The sequence below is a fragment of the Simochromis diagramma genome, unplaced genomic scaffold (genome assembly GCF_900408965.1).
Source record: "Simochromis diagramma unplaced genomic scaffold, fSimDia1.1 OVJJ01000348.1, whole genome shotgun sequence".
Classification (NCBI taxonomy): Eukaryota; Metazoa; Chordata; class Actinopteri; order Cichliformes; family Cichlidae; genus Simochromis; species Simochromis diagramma.
In genome coordinates this window covers 461,044-478,608 of record NW_024386755.1, presented here as the reverse complement: position 1 = coordinate 478,608, position 17,565 = coordinate 461,044, and the positions used below count along the sequence as shown (strand labels likewise).

The 17,565-nt window shown below is 40.5% G+C and overlaps 1 protein-coding gene across 2 annotated transcripts; it reads right to left on the bottom strand.

Moving 5' to 3' along the window:
• Positions 1–4,439: 4,439 nt before the first annotated feature.
• On the bottom strand, positions 4,440–10,407 carry LOC120729000 (homeobox protein otx5-like). Of its 2 annotated transcripts, none has more exons than XM_040024341.1 (3): positions 8,523–10,407; positions 7,274–7,425; positions 4,440–6,996 (listed from the first exon to the last, which is right to left on the bottom strand). In XM_040024341.1, exons 1-3 carry the CDS (start codon positions 8,647–8,649, stop codon positions 6,358–6,360), a joined length of 918 nt encoding a protein of 305 aa, XP_039880275.1. In that variant the 5' UTR covers positions 8,650–10,407; the 3' UTR covers positions 4,440–6,357. The 2 variants fall into 2 exon arrangements, with proteins under 2 accessions (XP_039880275.1, XP_039880264.1); XM_040024330.1 differs by having other exon boundaries at positions 8,550–10,407.
• Positions 10,408–17,565: the final 7,158 nt, after the last annotated feature.

Here is a 17,565-nt window from a genome sequence, read left to right as displayed (position 1 = left end):
ACGATTTAGTAACAAAAATCTGTCTTTTCATGTCACAGAGTGTAGCATTATAATTTCAAGTGTAACTGGGTAAATGAACAGCCACTGAAGTCTGTTAGTGACTGCAGTCTCATGCTTAATGTTAATAAGCTTTTTGGGTTAGCCAGAGTTATGCTGTGTCACCATGAGGCTGAACCCAGCTCTGTGTTCTCAGGCTAAATCCCAGTCAGAAGTCTCACTGTTACTGGGCAGCCTGAGTAATAACCTCAGCCGCCTCTATTGTGTGGTACATATCGTTTTTTGGGGGGGGGTTGCCTTCCCTATGTTCCAAGAGACTATCACGATCACGTAACTTACCTGCTAACCTTGATATATCATATATTAAGTTGGTGTAGTTTGAAACAAATGGTGAATTGGTCCCTCTGGAATCTTCTCTGTAATGGTCAGCACACCCTTTGGTGCAACATTTCTATTGTCAAGTATGCATAATTCCCTTTTCTTTAAAGGTAATCCGGTGCTGTAACGACCACTGACTAGTTTGGTAGATCTTAAAGGTATATCTGAGAACTACTACTTTTTGAAGGTTCTGAATCATCTCTGATGTTGCCAGTTAATTTTGAATTACTGTGCCCACAGCTTCTCTGGTTTTAAAACCAATAGCCTGTTGACATGTCCTCCTGGCCATGATAACTTATAATGGTGCATTAAGAAAGCATAGTTTGGACAGCACAATGTCCATCATATACAATCTATATACACTATACACAACTCCAGAACTTGTGGCATATAGAACAACTTTATCATGGATTCCTGATGTCGGCCAGAAGCTGGTCAATCATTAAAGTTGTAATATATATACATACATACAGATATATATTTATATATAATGATAATGGCAATTGCCGGTGTTCATTTTTAATGGGCTAAACCTAAAATTATTCTTTTCAATGTATTTTTTTTGAAATAGGGAAAATTCTCTATCATGACCAACCTGTTGAAGCGTGTTGTAAAGCTCACGCGTGTAGTTAGGGTGTTCTAGAACATTTTAACTCTCAGAAAGAGGGTATGTGCTTACAGAGCTTTCATGTCATGCTCAGTGTTACTGACGCCCTCTAAGGAGCCTTCTTCATATAAGCTGTGTAAATTTTATGCTCATTGCCAAAATGCTTCTTTAGCAAAGACTAAGTCTTTCTGAATCCTCTGTCCAAGACAACATGGAGACAGCTGTTAAAGTTCCCTCGGTCATCCTCTTGTGTACTGTTCCAGAAAATAGAAACAATCTCCAGGCTTTCTATCCTTGCTCTCACTGATGTTTGGTACTGAAGTTTGTCACTATCAAAAAAATCAATCTCCTTCAACTGTGGTTGGTATTATTGTCTTGGACTGGTAACTCAATACCTTGAGATTTGTCCTTTTGTATGCACAACTCGTATCTGTAAGGATATATTTTAACCTGCTGTCCTGTTACAAAACATGACTCCATATTTTCATCATCGTCAGGTACGATTCTCTAAACACAGTTTGGCTGAGGTTCCTGAATTCGCAGAAATAAAGGTGGAGTAAAAGTAATTCTGTTACTCAAGGTACAGTCTATAGAAATATACCCTCAAAGCTGCCTCAACACAATCAGCATTTCACAGTGACATGGGGAACACAGAACAGAGAAAGTGGACATGACATGAAGTGGGCATGATTGAATCTAAAGTTTATTCCACTGCACGGAAGCTGAAGCTGAAGCTGAAGCGACTGCCTATGAGATACTGGTGACTGACATTTGAAAGTTATATGAAAAGCATTCATTATGCTAACTTTTTTTTAAGGACCCTCTGGGTTTGAATGTGGGGCTGTTGTTCTCCTTGTGCCCTGTGGGTACTACGGTACTAGAACTAAGACCTAGAATTATGACATAAACTGTTACAAAAAACTATGACCAGACATGGGGGTGAAACACACATGAGGTGATCAGGGGAAGTGGAGACACATGAGGACACAGCTGACTCGAATGAAACATAATGACAACACAGGGGAGAGTAACACTGGACATGCTAACGTGAGACACGGACCTTCAAAGTAAAACAAGAAACATGACAGGCACAGAGTAGACACTGAACTAAACCTAAACTCTTAACCAGAATAACACTGAAACTTATCCAAACAGGACAACTAAAGAATCAGAAAATAAACCATAATACAGAAGAAATACCAAAATACAAGAAATAGATCATGCTGGGTTAAAATGACCCAGAACCATGGCACTTTTACATATTCCACACACTTGTGGTATTTACATTTGTCTGTTGTTGCCATATTGTCTGATTTGGAGAGGGGAATGTCATTTTGAACAATAGTGAATGAGTATTTTCAGTTTTACTTCGCCAGGTGCCTCATCTGGGGAAATGGGAGAAATGTCTAAATTTGCAGCAAGCAGTGCATCCCACAGCCCCATGACCAGTTTGCAGAAAGGCCTACAAGCTCCAAAATGCCATTGCTTTAGAGCTTCCATAACGGCTGAATTGTGTTCGGTAGTACGTTTAAACCAGTCTCTATGGGTTTCCTTTTCCTCTTTGGGACTTAATATAACTGACTCGTGTGCTTCTTTGTGGTTTTAATACAGCAGAATCAATTTCCCCAGTTTGTTGCAATCTTCCCTTGCATTTTCATCCTTTTTTGTAAGCTCTTTAATTTCATATGTTAGTCCTTTTGTTTTTTTCCCCACATTTAATTTGTATTCTGTCTGAAGACTTTCAATTTTTCAAGTCAGTGCCCTTATTTCAAGCTTGATTGTCCTCCTTTCCTCTATTTTCCTCAGGCATTTCACTAGTCTCACTCATTTTGTTAGATAAACTGTATTCCCAGCAGCTCAAAAGCTTAACTTTCTCGGCAACGCAAATTTGCAACCCAAAAAAAGCACATCGGCCACACTGTGACAGCCCAACTACAGCAAACCAAACAGGCAAAACATTTCCCAAAAGAACAAATAGCAGCCTTTAGAAACTGTTCAAACAGAAGCAATCAACACCTTTGATGACATTGATCTGTTCATGTCACCGAGTGACTTTCCTCTGTTTTTGCACCATAGATTATTCAATAGTTTTTAGATAATCCCACGAAAAATAATCAAAAAGGCCCCAACACAACAAAACACAGAGGTGAGGTCCAGTTCAGTGAGTCGAATTAGCCAGCTATGGCTGCCTGTGCCTGAGGCTCTATCAGTCAAACAGCCATATATACCTAACATTAAGCCTAAAAAATATCCAAAGGATGAGTTATTAATTATTATTAATACATTTTTCTTTCCTCCTGTCTGTAAATATCTTCATTTCATAGCTGAAGTTGGGATTCTTTGGGACTGACTCGCTTGTCCTGTAAGAATCAACACTGATTTTTAGTTGTGGATTTTGTTCCTTGATCTAATCTGAGGTGTCTGACTGATGCTCAAACTGACAGTAATTGATCTGAGGCATTAGAGAATATTATAACTTTGCTCTTCTCTGTGACTGGCTGACAGATCAACAACAGTACAAGAAAGCGTAGCCCACAGACCGGTCACATCACATCTAATAGCAAACACTCCCTGCAGGTTGACCTGCCCATGGACTGCCTTTGTATTACCCTGGTTGACCATAAAATATGGATAAAGCATATAGAAGGCAGTGCACAGGGACAAAAGACATAGCCTATGTGGTTCCCGGAAGCACGGCTAAAACCTTTCATCCAGTGCACTTTGCGCAACCCCCATAAAGCTGACCCTCTGGCCTATCGGTGGCAGGAACACACAGAAACATCCATCAATCCAAAGTAATCTGCCTGTCTCTCGTGCTTCAGTTTGGACCCGGTGTGGTGGTGAGACTCGGTATTAGGGTTAGTTCTAATCTGTTTTCTGTCCTCTCTGCCCTGCTCCCTCTCATTTCAGCCTTATACCCACTGAACCTCTTGTATGGATTCCCAATGTTCCCCACTATAGATGTCCCAGTGCTCCATTTTCTTCTCTTGCAGTAGAGGTGGGCGTATCGATCCAAATATCGATAGTATTACCAACACCAGTATCGGTATTGGATTGATGCTAGCGTGATAGGATCGGTACTTTGTTCATATCAGGCACACTGAATTGTGTTAGGCACATTATTTTTCTGGAAATGAAAAAAACATACCTCAAACATGCACTATGAAAAATGTCTGATCCTTTTTGTGTGACTGTCAGTTCTGTTTTATTAATAGCCTATATCAAATTTAAACAACAGGAGTTGACCCAACAAGCTTCAGAGACAGGCAAATTTAAATTCCAGGTCTCCAAAAAACCCAGTTTAAAAATAAATGGAAAGCTGAAAGATGTGTCTTTCTGTGTTAACTAATTATTGTGGAGAATAAAAATCACAGTGATTTAGTGGACACTAAAATGCATTTCCAAATTGATGATGATTCATCTCATAAATTGTGACACACTGCTCTCCCCTGAAAAAGCTGGCTTTATATGTTAAAAGTATCTGTATTAGTACCAGCAGTACTGACCCTGTATTCCCTTGGTATTGGAACGATATTAAAATTTGCAGTATCACTATTTAGCACTATCTTGCAGCCCTGAATTGCAGAGAAATGGAAGGATCCATGACTTAGAGAACACAGTAACCCAGGAGTTTTAATGAAGTTGTTTAATGTCTCAGAAACATTGTAGCTATCTGGCATGGTAGTGATGAGACCGGTCAAACACAGGAGACAAATGAAATATACAAAATAATTCATATCAGAAAATAAGCAGAGACGATTATAAAGCAAAAAAAAAAAATGTAAGTACAATAAATGATTAAGAAGCATACTGCTACTTCTATTGGATAAACCCCTGAGTTTGACAAAAAAGAAGAAGAAGAAGCAGAAACCAGAAGTATATAAACAGAAAAAAAATTAAAAGTTGGCAGTTTTCTAGAAATTAAGAAAGAGGGTGATAGAGTCTGTTGGGTGGAGTGCCTGTGTAACAACACACAGCTGATACCAGACATGATTACACTTTCAAGTTTTAATATTTACAAAACAACAACAAAAAAGTATATTAGCAAAGTCCATGTCAGCAGAAGATATAATATTAATGATGATAGTTATAATAGTACTGATAGTAATATGAACTTAAAAACAAATTACCACAAATTTTACTCAAACAAATTCACAAATTTGAAAAGAAACTTAAGTTGTTTTAAGTCTAATACAAAAAAGAAAAGAAATCAGACAAAACATCAAACACATAAAGTGGTACCCATCACATCTTTACAGGTTGGAGCTGTGAGAGGCACCAGACTCTGAGCAAAGGAGGAGGAGGAGGGGTGAGTCGGCCGCATGTAGGCCCAGTCCCTTCCCTTTCTCCGGTGCAGTCTCCTCTCCCATCAGATACCTCACTGCAGCAGTTTATTGGCAGTCTGCTCTCATCATGCCACTGTGAGATGATGAGGGGTTCCTCTGCCTCAACTAGCAACAATGTGACCATTGTCCCTCAAAATGTGTGGAAGTGATCTTATTACACTAACAATGTACTAGCCATTCAGCTAATGATTATAACCATGCTCAAAGGCAACAGGTTCGTACTGCAGTCACTGGAGTGACCTACTCCTCCCCCCCCCTCAGCTCGTATCCCACACAGGCTGCAGGGGTCACTGTCATGCAAGGCTACTAGGAACCATCAGCTTGTGTGTGATTTAGAGAAGACCCTGTAAAGACACCAAGCTTTAGGTGTCACACCGGGTTAGCTGAACTGTTTTCATTTCTCAAAGCTCAATGATTAAAAAAAGCAGCTTTTTCAAAGAAAAACATGACAGAAAAAACAAAATTAGAAGTCTGAAAGGAAGAAATGCAGTTCTCATCAGTGTAAAAGGTCCATTTCAATTCTATGTTAAAAACAACCTGTAGGTTACAAATGTTGTTGTGCATTGTCAATTTTACAAATAAGCCCTGCTTTAAATTTGGTCCAAGTCAAACTCAGCTTTATCAGTCGAATCAAAAGGAAAGCTTGTTCTCAGTAGTCTGATTTTATTCTGCATACATCAGTCTCTTTTTCCTTACATGTAGCCATTCCTTGATTTCAAGGCTGATTTTCTATGTTGCTTAAACACGATTGCCATCTCTTTGTTACAATCACCAAACCGAGCTTCAACAGATCACATTACTCCCACTGATATTTTTCTGAAACAACAAACACGTAGAGTTTATTTCAGCCGATCACTTCCTCAGCTGATGTGTGATTGGTGGGACTTCTGTGTCCCAAGTTTACCTCTTCCTCCTTCTAAAACACATAGAAAGTAATCTTGGTTTTTTTTTTCAACCTACTTTGATTATTATCTTTTTATTTCTTACCTCTTCCCTCTACCTCCCTCCCCACGCCCCACCTCCTGTTATTTACAAGACCTGGAACTTCCAGGAGTTCTGGTCTTTGTAGTCCAGACAGTCAGCGGCATTGAAATTGAGCTTCCAGGCAGTTTGGTCTTTGTAGTCTAGACAGTCGACGGCTCCAAAGCCCAGTGAGGCGGCTGTGTAGCCCTGGGAGGACAGTGAGGCTGGGGACTGGCTTAGGGGCCCGCCCATAGAGGAGGCTGTGATAGGGCTCAGGGCCCCTCCGGTCCCCGACAGCTGTGGGTGCATTGGAGACAGGTAGGAGCTACAGTCCAGGCCAGTGAAGTAGGAGGAGGAGCCTGCGTAGCTCTGGCTGTAGGCTGGGGCCTGGGTGTAGGTCATGGGGTAGGTGGTGGTACGCTGCATGCACGGGGTGGTGGAAGCAGACAGGGGGTCTGGCAGCGGAGAGATCGAGGCTGGGCTCCAGATGGACACTGTGGCACTAGCAGAGCTGGAACTGGGGGTGATGGCGGTGCCTGGAGGAGGGGGAGGAGGGCTGTAGGGACCGTTGGTGGGGTTGGCACTGGCCTCGGTGTTGGCCTCACGAGCAGGGGATGCCTTCTTTTTAGGGGGCCGTGGTTTGGACTGGCCTGTGCTCTGTTGCTGCTGCTGGCGGCACTTGGCACGACGGTTTTTGAACCAGACCTTTGGGAACAGGAGCATCAGAGAGAAGATATCTAAGTATCACTATTTCACAATCAAAGCAGCTGATAAAAAACATTAAAGATGTACAAGCTGCTTTCATAAGAACTCAACAAACCCTCACTTTCTTTCTGTATGTGTGTCTCTGTGACACACACACGCACACACACACACACACACACACACACACACACACACACACACACACACACACACAGGTGTTTTGCCCTGCCAATATAGGAAAATATATATGAGTATAATTTTCAGTATAATGTGTTACCTGGACTCTGGACTCAGGCAGGTTGATCTTGAGTGCCACTTCCTCCCTCATGAAGATGTCTGGGTAGCGTGTTTTGGCAAAAAGAGCCTCCAGGATGTCCAGCTGCGCACGCGTGAAAGTCGTGCGCTCCCGACGCTGTTTGCGTGGGGTGCCTACAAAAAATATTATTATTATTATTATTATTATTATTGCCACGTTAAAATCTACGTTGAGTTTATATCTGAAGAATTCCGCAGAAAAATTATTGGACCATGCAAGGCCATGTATCAACGTCGGTGTGCATTTATTACATTTAAAAAATGATTGAACTGATGAATTGAAAATAATATGAAATTCAAATCTATATATAAACCACTTCAATAAAAACGCTGAAACAAATAAACGAATTCCGATTTTTCTCTTGAATTCGCAGCATACACTTTAAATACATAAGCACTGTTGCGGCTTCGTTTCACATTTTATACGCTGCTGTGGATATTTGTAGACAAACAAATAGTGGCGAGTCTCCGTAGCTCAATCTTTTATGTGGCATTGAGGAAAGAAACAAACGTGTGCGGGATTGAAACGTTTTTATAGGACCGGATCCAGCAGGCCTGATGTTTTTCTTTCTTTTTTAATATTTCTGACTGGGAAAAAAAGAAAGACCGAAACGAAATGAATATCCACATCGGGGATTATGACTTTTAAAAACGTAAACTTTGGGCCGAGCTCGACAACACGCCTTCTGCCGTCGTTTCAAACTATCATCTGGGCTGTGGCAGATGCTGATCGCTGCATATCGGCCTTTATAAACAACCTCAGTGTTCATTCATGAAAAAAATATATATTATTAATGCACCAATATGAAATACAATGACTGTCCTTTTTGTAAATAGGTTACACTGTAAGCGCAACAGATTGGAGTTAGTTTTAATTCCGTGTGAGAACAGGCGGCCTTTCTCTTCTCACACATTTTCATTGTTTTTTGACTCTATAATCCTCTGAATTTATAGGTCAAGTGAACACATGTTCTGATACACGGAGCAGTAGACACTTAGGTTCATAATCAGAAATATAACCGTACAGATAAATTTTCAAATATATTATTCAAATTGAGTCTTTTTTTTTCTTTACCGTTTTTCTGCGCGATATAAGCAATAAATACATAACGAATATTTCACTTAATTCCATCATTTCCCTTGTTTTATTTTATTTGTTTACTTAATATAAAGGCGATTAAAGAAACTACAGGTTTACACAGATTAAAAACACACAGAAGTCAAAGGCCAGTACTTACTGGGATATCCAACGGCGGCGGTGTGGAGCAGATCCATGCCCGGGCCGGACAGCGTTAACCCGTTCACGGCGTAATGGGGTTGCTTAATGTAGGACATCATGCCTCCTGCCGGCTTTAAAACACTCCCTCACTCGCTCTCTCCTTCTCTCAGACCGGGGGCCGGGTCTCCTAACTAGTCTCCAGGGGGTGTATCTCTCTCTCTCTCTCTTTCCCTCCTCTCTCTCTCTCTCTCTCTCTCTCTCTCTCTCTATTTTCCTTCTAACTGCCTTTAACGGTGTTTGTTCCTTTTCCTGGGATGTTTGGCCTTAGGTTGTTTTTGTTTTTTTAATTGTCCATTGACTGCCTTCTCCTCAACTATCTTTATACGTTACTCTGACTTACTGCCTTCCAGCCAGGCACCTTTGGCCAAGCCCCTTTACGTTTGTTTCCACCTGACGCGTAAAACCACGGCGCTTTTAAGGATTTGGTGTTTGTTCAATGCTTCTAGTCAAAAAAAGAAAGACTACCTCAACTGAAGTCGGCCCGGTGCGACAAGTCAATACACCACACTGAAAACAGCACAGTTCGCTAATCGAGGCCGGTTAGAATCTCCATCAGAGCCGTGCGTAATTGCAGTGCGCACATATAACGTGGCCGGGTGAAAGATGCCAAAAAGCAGCGGCAGCAGCGGCAGCTCCACAGCAGTTTGGTGCCTGCGGTCTGACGGGTGTTGAAAAATTGTAAGGCGGGTGGGGGGCCTCTCTGTCCCTGGTCGTCCCTGAGAAGAAGAGGATGCTGATCTGCAGGGCGGACAAGTGAGGAGAGCGAGAAGAGACTGGCTAATTAGAAGTAACTTCTTATCCAAGTAGACACCCAGAGCCCTCCCTCCTTCTCTCTCTCCCTCTCTCTCTCTGCGCACACGCCCACGCGCATCTACATATTGTTCATTATTCATTCAAGTTGTCTTTCAATAGAGGATAATATATGGTCTTTTTAATGTCCCTATTTGATCTAAATGTCGCCGCAGCAACAAAGAAGACGTGTTGGTATGCAGGCAGTAAACACAAACATCGAAAAAGTATTATAAAACACACACCGCGCGCGCGCAAACACAAATTTTTAACAATTTTCGTTTTTATAGCCACTTGCCAAGCTTAAAACAGTCGTCCCAGCAACAAGCATAGGTGTCCGGAGACATTGTCAAGATATCATTTTTTTTAATTTGAATTAATTCTTTTTTAAAAAATGTATTATATTGTTCTAAAGTATTTTTGAAATTGGCCTCCCTAAAATAATTGGACGACTGAGTGTGGAGGCAGAGGTAGAGCAGCTGAGGCGGAGAAGGGGGTACAGGCCGGATTAAAAGTAGCACAAAGACCGCGTTGTTCTGCTATTAAATCCCCTTCTGATCCCCAACATGCTGCCTCCGGACCAATTATCCATTCATTCACTTAATCAATAATAATAATAATAATAATAATAATAATAATAATAATAATAATAATAATAATCTGAAACTAGTTTTATTTGATTTGTCAGGCCCTGGTCTGATTATATACCTAAATTCTAAATGTGTAATAAGTATCTGATAAAGATGTTTTATTGCAAAGTCCGACGTTATTTCGTTATCTTATAATTTTGTACGCACTATTATTACAGATGGTTGTTTGTTTTTTTGTTTCCGTTACCCTTTGTTTATTTTGTCAGTCCTGGTGTTGTATTTATTATCGATGAGCTTTGTATATGCGTTGTGTCTCCTCCCAGGCTAGTTTGGCCTGTGCCATCCTCTACAGCGAGACAATTTCACAGTGTCCAAAGCCGATTCTCTGCGCTTGTTAATTGAATCGGATTTCTTATAGTTTAAAATCCACACACACATACACACACACACACACACACATGTAGCTACAGCCCAAACTGTATAAGGGGTTTATCTAGCTCTGTAAAGCCAAAGCAGGAGATATAAAGACACACACAGAGCCACAGAGAGTATTTTACCGGCGTGTTTGAACGTTTCCAAATCTCAGAATAAAATGTCTTCACCTGCTGAGGTGTGTGTGGCTGTCTCAGTGTGTGGGAGGCCTTCCAGTGTGCGCGCTGTTCACGGTTTGGATACGGTGGACTCTTCAGTTGCTTACCGCATCCAGGTACGCCTGTGTGTTTGTTTGTATGTCTAGCTGTTATTGTCAGTTGTTGTTGGGTAGTTTATACACAGCTAACTGCTAGCAGGATAGCTAAATGAGCTAACTGTGGGGAGTCCGAAGACAAGACTGTCTCGAGACCTCCAGCTGACATGAAAAAAAAAAACGGCGGGAATAGCGAGACCTCAGATGCGCGTCAGGGCGCGAGCGCGGTAGTGCTGTGCACGCGCATTCTCCTAGCACCTGCCCTCAGAGTCTTAAGTACATTTTTTAACATGTTTTATGTTATAAGCTAACAGAAAATACATTGTTTTCTTACTTTTTATGTTAGAAATGTTTTTTGTTATGAGCAGTAGAATTTGATTAGCTTATAGTAGGAAAAATAACTTCATTTAATCAGTAGTTTCTCAGTTGACAATATACGCGAGCATATTAAACAAAAGCATAAATAGCCTGTATTGTATGCTAATTATAAATGACACATTTGTATTTGGGACTGTATTAGGCTATAAAGCATAGTTGTAAAATATTAGTATATATATATACTAATATTTTACAACTATGCTTTATAGCCTAATACAGTTATTTTTAGTTATTGTACATTTATTTTGAAATGGAAAAGCTGTTCTAAATTAGACTGTTAGGTTCCTAATAAGATAATAAAATATAGGATTTTTTTTTTAAAATCGTCATTAGGTTGTAGCCTAAATGCTGCACCAGATTTAAAGAAAAAAAGTTCCAAAACTGCCGCATCCATTGTTTTAGAAAATAAGACAAGCATTATGAAAGCATTAGGAAGTTGACTCATTTATTCAGAATTATTTAGTACAGTCACTATTTTTCTCCTCCAAGTTATTTTCTTTGTGATTTTTACTCTTTAAATTGTGCTCTTGAATGTGCATAAAAAGATAAGCCCTCCCTAAGATACAGGGCTAGGTACCAGTCTAAATATTAATGCTCTTATTCAAAGCAGCGGATTTTACTGTTGCATGACAAGTAATGTTTTCTGGGTTGTTTGTTTTGGAAATTGTTCCGTGATGCTTGTGGTTTGGATGCACTAGGACCCAGAGTAGAAGCAAATTAAGGGCAACCATCACATAAGAGGCTTAGTGCATCTAATCTATACTCCCACAGACAAACACCTACACACACATACACACACACACACACACACACACACACACACACACACACACACACACACACACACACACACACACACACACACACACACACAGCAGGGCACAGCATTTCGTAAACATCCCATTTTGAAACAAGCACGCATACATGTCCCACCGGCAAATACCGCCATTGTATTTTCATTTAGTTTTCATTTTCTCCAAACTCTTTTATTCCCCTTGTTGACCTTAACTGCCATCCCACTTTGTTAGAGAACATTTGCCCATATGCTCCACTATTTCTCTCATCCCTTTTTCATTAGTGAACGCCCTTCAATAAACTAAGAAGCTGAGAGCAAACTCATCCATTCTGGACAGCTATAGTTTAAAAAAAAGAAAGAAAAATACTCAGATATGAAATCCTCCTCATCTGTATGCTCAGCGCTGCTCAGATGGATGTCTGAATGTTTTAATTCCAAAGGATAAAAAAAGGATTTCAAACTGGAATTGAAATGAAGTTTCACTCAGTCATTGCTCATGAAATGTTCCCGAGGCTTTTTTACTGACAGAAAATTTACTCTGTGTGTGTGTGTGTGTGTGTGTGTGTGTTTGGGCATGATGGAGATGAAAAAAGCTGTTTTTGTGCCATTTGCAACACGACAAAGACCAAAAACCATTAAATTCAAAAAGGCCTAAAACACACATACACATACATGCACAAACCCTCCACACACACACACACACACACATTTCCCCCAGCTGTTAAATACTCTGACATCATATTGTTCGATACACAGCGTATTTTTGTATGTCTGTGTACACTCTGTGTGCTTATAGTGTGCATGTGTGTGTGTGTGTGAGACAGTTACACACACACACACACACGCGCACAGAGTTCAGCCGATTTATCATAATATGCTTTATCTGAAAAGTAAGTATCTTACCTCGGGATAAAGGGAGGAAAGAGGGGTTTGTGGCCAGATTGACAGAGGAAGGGTGGATGGAGAGAACTGAGCGCTCACTGCACTGGAACGGAGAGCCTGGACCTTAACTTCTGTGGCTGGATTGATCAGTTTTGATAAGGTAAACGAACATTATAGGAAGTTGCTGTTGCGAGAGAGAAAAGGCCACAGTGGTGTTTGTGTGTGAGTGAGGGTGAGACCGGCCAGGCTGACACAAACGAGAAGGTAAGAATGCGACAGTTACCGTGAGTGACTGGCGGACGACAAAAGTCTATAACTGGAGGAAACTGGGCGGAAAGTTAGGGCGGATGGGGTGGAGAAGAAAGAAGAAAGGAAGACTTGACTAGAGTGATGATAAAACAGGGCAGAAAAAAGTGGAAGAACAGAGAGAGAGAGAGAGAGAGAGGCAGATGGAGGGGGAGCATGGGAGGGGCGTTGTGACAGACCCAGTCTGAGCTTTCTCAGGGTCCCGCTGTCAGCGCTGTGCCGCCTCTCATGTTTTTCAGTATACAAGTTGGCCTATTCATATAGAAAGTCATTCACAGACGACACATGTTCATACTACATCTGTTGTAGGAGTTTGTATGTAGCTATGAATGCTGTTGTTGGAGGGTATGTATCGAGGTCAGTGTTAACTCCCCATTTAACTCATGTAAGGATTACTCTGCGTGAGCCCAGGTCAGACCATGTGTCTCTCTCTCTCTGATAGTGCTTACATTTCATATATGTACAGTTGTGAGTAGGTTACACTGAATAGTCCTGCTGTTACAATGTTTCTGCACACTGTTAGTGTATACGTATGCATATGTGTGGGCTTGCGTGAGCGCGTCCTTTGAGAAGGATTTGGGTTACCAGCAGTCTGTCATGGATCTAGGCTGTTAACACTTATACAATGCGATGCATATATAAACATATACTCAACAAATATAGACCAGGGCTGGATACTTAATTTACTTGCACCTTGGTGACTATGTATATATGGAAACAAACAAGCTACTTTAAAGAATCTCTAACAAATTTGATGCAGCTAAAACTTCAGTCATATTTATACTTGGTGGTCTCTTTGGTGATATATTTCATGTTTGGAAACCTCTGAAAAATTGTTTCACATGAATTTTTTATGGTAAATACAGCCTGGAAGAAACTAATGTTTGTTATTTATATTTATGACATTTTAAAAAAGAAATACAAACCTATTTCCGTGATTCTAAAACGCCTTTTGTTCATATCAGCTTTTATCAACTGCAACCAAAGACTTTTTTTCACATTTTTTTCCATGTTTATGATACAGTCACACGAGGCCCCGTTCTTGAATAGAGTCGTGGCTATCAGGCTGATGAATGATATTAGTGAATGTTTTAATTAACCCCTGAATGCCTAGTGTAAACTAGTGTAACTGGTGTAAACTTATATAAACTTCAATAAATTACACAATAAATTTCTAAGCAATAAAATGCACACACTCCCCCACCCAAAAAAAACAAACAAATAAATAATTCTTTACATCCTGCAGCAAATAGAATAAAAATGAAAACTCATGCACTTATGCAAATTAATATTGCTGTATAATTAATATTATAATTTTAAAAATTTTATTTTCAGTTTCAGGGTTCAGCTTTTAAAGTGTTAAAGTGTTGGTTTTATTACCATGCGTGTTATGTGGACAGTTGTTTTATGAGAAGAGATTAATGTAATTATACATAATGTATGATATGCGTGACGTCAGTCGTTGCAGGATGCAGTTCTGCTGAGTTTTTTTTTTTTCTTAAAGAAGCTGTGCTGCACTCCAGCCTCCTTTGGGTCCCATGTGGAGGCACAAAGTGTGTGTATGACAGAAGAAGGAGGATCAGTCTGACTATGAGTTCATCTGTAAATAATGTCTGGCCAGCATCTTGATCAATTTCACAGACTGCAGACCCCCTGATGCGTGCATGTGTGTGTCCTGCTGTCTTCTCTGGTAGACAGATCTCTAATCAACTGCAGACAGCAGCAGGTGGTGTGTGTGTGTGTGTGTGTGTGTGTGTGTGTGTGTGTGTGTGTGTGTGTGTGTGTGTGTGTGTGTGTGTGTGCAATACCAGTCATCATTTAACCCCCTCCCTATCACTGTCTGAGGTTTTAGGGTGTTAACACCTGTTCATACCGTCATACTCATACATTAGTAGAAGCTGAGAAACTGCATACCAAAATATCACCACACAATGTCAAAATATTCACTTTTAATACTGGAAGTGAATACAAATTCAGTAAATGCAATAAAAAGAAAAAAAAGTACACACACTCACACACACATATGCCCGAAATTCTGACTTGAACTAATTTAATTACATGTAAATTGTTCATTGAATTTTTCTATGCAAGTGCAATTTAAATTGCTACATTTAACAGGATCTGGTCCAATAAAATTGTACCTGATTGTTATACTTTTTGTACTTATTTAAATAAATAAACCTTTGATTTTTATACATTTCAGATGCGTTTCATCCAAAATTCTGGCTTCATTTTAATTGTGGTTGAAGAAAAGGTAGATAATGATCATTCAAAATACAAATTATGTTATGGAATAAACGGAGTTCATAATGTTGACTGATTATTTGAGGTAACCTTTATAGCAAACCAAATACTTTTCATTTGCTTAAAGTTATTTATTATTATTCATAAAAAATATATGATTAAACTGTAAAAACCGTGGAAAAACTGCTAATGTAAAAGCATTCACAGTGTTTAATTAACATCAAAAGGCAGCCTGTGCTCTTCAATTGAGTTTGCATTTTTTTTTTAACTATGTAGCACTAATTCACAACAACAGCACCCTCAGAGCGCTTTATAATTGTATGGTAAAGACTCAGGTTCGGACTCAAACCCGGGCCACTGCTCTCTGACCATATGGCATTCAGTTGCCTGCTGACTCACAGGTACTAAAGTAGTACCTGTTACCCATCTATTCACAACTTAGACACAGCTTACACTAAGTTTTAAACCTAAATTTTTCAATTACACTATATGGACATGCTTTCTGTCTCCAGGGAAGTTATGTCCCCCAGATGTAACACACACACAGGCTTCAGCTAGTTAAGACAAAGCTCATATGTGCATTCATGCACATATGGCTTTATATGCTTTATAAAAGACCGTGTGTGTGTGTGTGTGTGTCTTCTGATCATGTGTGTGTGCTGGTGTGGAGGAGAAGGGGGACATTATTGCAGTGGGTGGACAAAGGTGGGGTGTGTGTGTGTGTGTGTGTGTGTGTAGCGTGGTACAGTAGCTTGAACCCCCACCCACCACCTGCAACACCACCAGCCCATATGGCAGTAGACAGCAGTAATAATCATGGAAGTGGAGCAACAGGCCCTGAGCCTCACTAATCCTCAGCCACACTCCGACACGTGCCACACTGATGCATACACCCACCCTATGGACACACACACACATACACAGACACACTGAATGGTACTGAAGGTACCATTTATATATGCAATCATGCATACACACACACAGTCTCACAAATGCATATACTAACGAACAGAACAGAGTAGAATCACAAGGAATGTTTATTGCTCTGTAGCGGGTGGAGCTGCCACTGTTGTCTCAGTAGGTCCTGGTTTATCTTGCTTCATTAAGAACACTGTGCCAAAATACACATAAACAAACACACACACATCTTGCATTTACAGAACATCTTTCTCTCTATCAACGCTGTTTTTACGCTGCACACAGTTTCTGTTTAATCTCAGTTATGAAGCCATCGATTTCATGTTAATATTGTAACACATCGCCACAGGAGCACAAAGAGTTCTTTCTGATCAGCAGAAAAGCACCTTGGCTTCGTGCTCGTCCAAAGGCACATGCACTCGGCACACAAACAGAGTCGCGCGCACTCGCTCGGTACACATACACACACAGAAAACCTTTTACGTGTGACGCACAAGGAGACAGGGCGACAATGGCGCTCTTATTGTTAATTGGCTGTTTAATCCTGAGGAATGTGTGTGATTAGTACCCACCGGTGGGTCAGGATCTTGCTCAACACTCTTGTTCACAATGGACAGGCTGTAACAGAGATGTGAGAGTGAGCAGGCGCGCAAATGCACACTTGTGCACACACACTCACACAGAAGGACAAAGGTGTGCACATAGTGGTCCTTGGGTATCACAAAAAACACACACATATACACAGACAATTGAGCATCAATACACATGTGCAGATTGAGAGGCCCTCTCACAAAGTACTAAAGTGACCACACATACACAGCAATCTACCCAGCATGCAACTCAGTGGCAAAGAAAAACCATAATTGTGATTTCAATCATATAGTACTGCTCATGCAAGGGACATACAATTTGCAGGAAACACAATATATAGATGTAGCTACACATCTGCATGTGTGTGTGTGCTCTTTTTTTTAACAATCACACCTTCACAGCAGAAATGAAAGCCATCTCAGAAGAGCTGGAGGCTACATCATGAGCATTGTCTGATGGTCATGAGACTGACTGCATGCTAACCCATATTCTCTTTTGCCTTCTTTGGTCAGCAAAGTAAAACACTTTTTTAATGCCATAATATTCAACACAAGTGTAACTTTATATGTAAAAATTCACCCATTGTGTAAGTGTACTGGTAAGTGAGGTAAGCCACTGGTTGCACTGAAATGCAACGTGTCCTTAACGTTGTTTGTTTCGATGTTGTTTGTCAAGATTCAGAGGACACTTAGAGCACGCTACAGTGGCCTGCCTGCATCATGGGGTCCACTGTGCTGCTGATGCATATTTACAGGAGTGTAAAAAGGTTATGATGGACAGAAAGGAAGGGTTAATG

Coding starts and splice junctions, on each gene's coding strand:
- LOC120729000 (XM_040024341.1), bottom strand. CDS start 8,649: ATGATGTCCTACATTAAGCAACCCCATTACGCCGTGAACGGGTTAACG. Junction 7,426..8,522: donor CTGGCCTTTGACTTCTGTGT/GTTTTTAATCTG, acceptor TATTTTTTGTAG/GCACCCCACGCAAACAGCGT. Junction 6,997..7,273: donor TGCCTGAGTCCAGAGTCCAG/GTAACACATTAT, acceptor CTGTTCCCAAAG/GTCTGGTTCAAAAACCGTCG.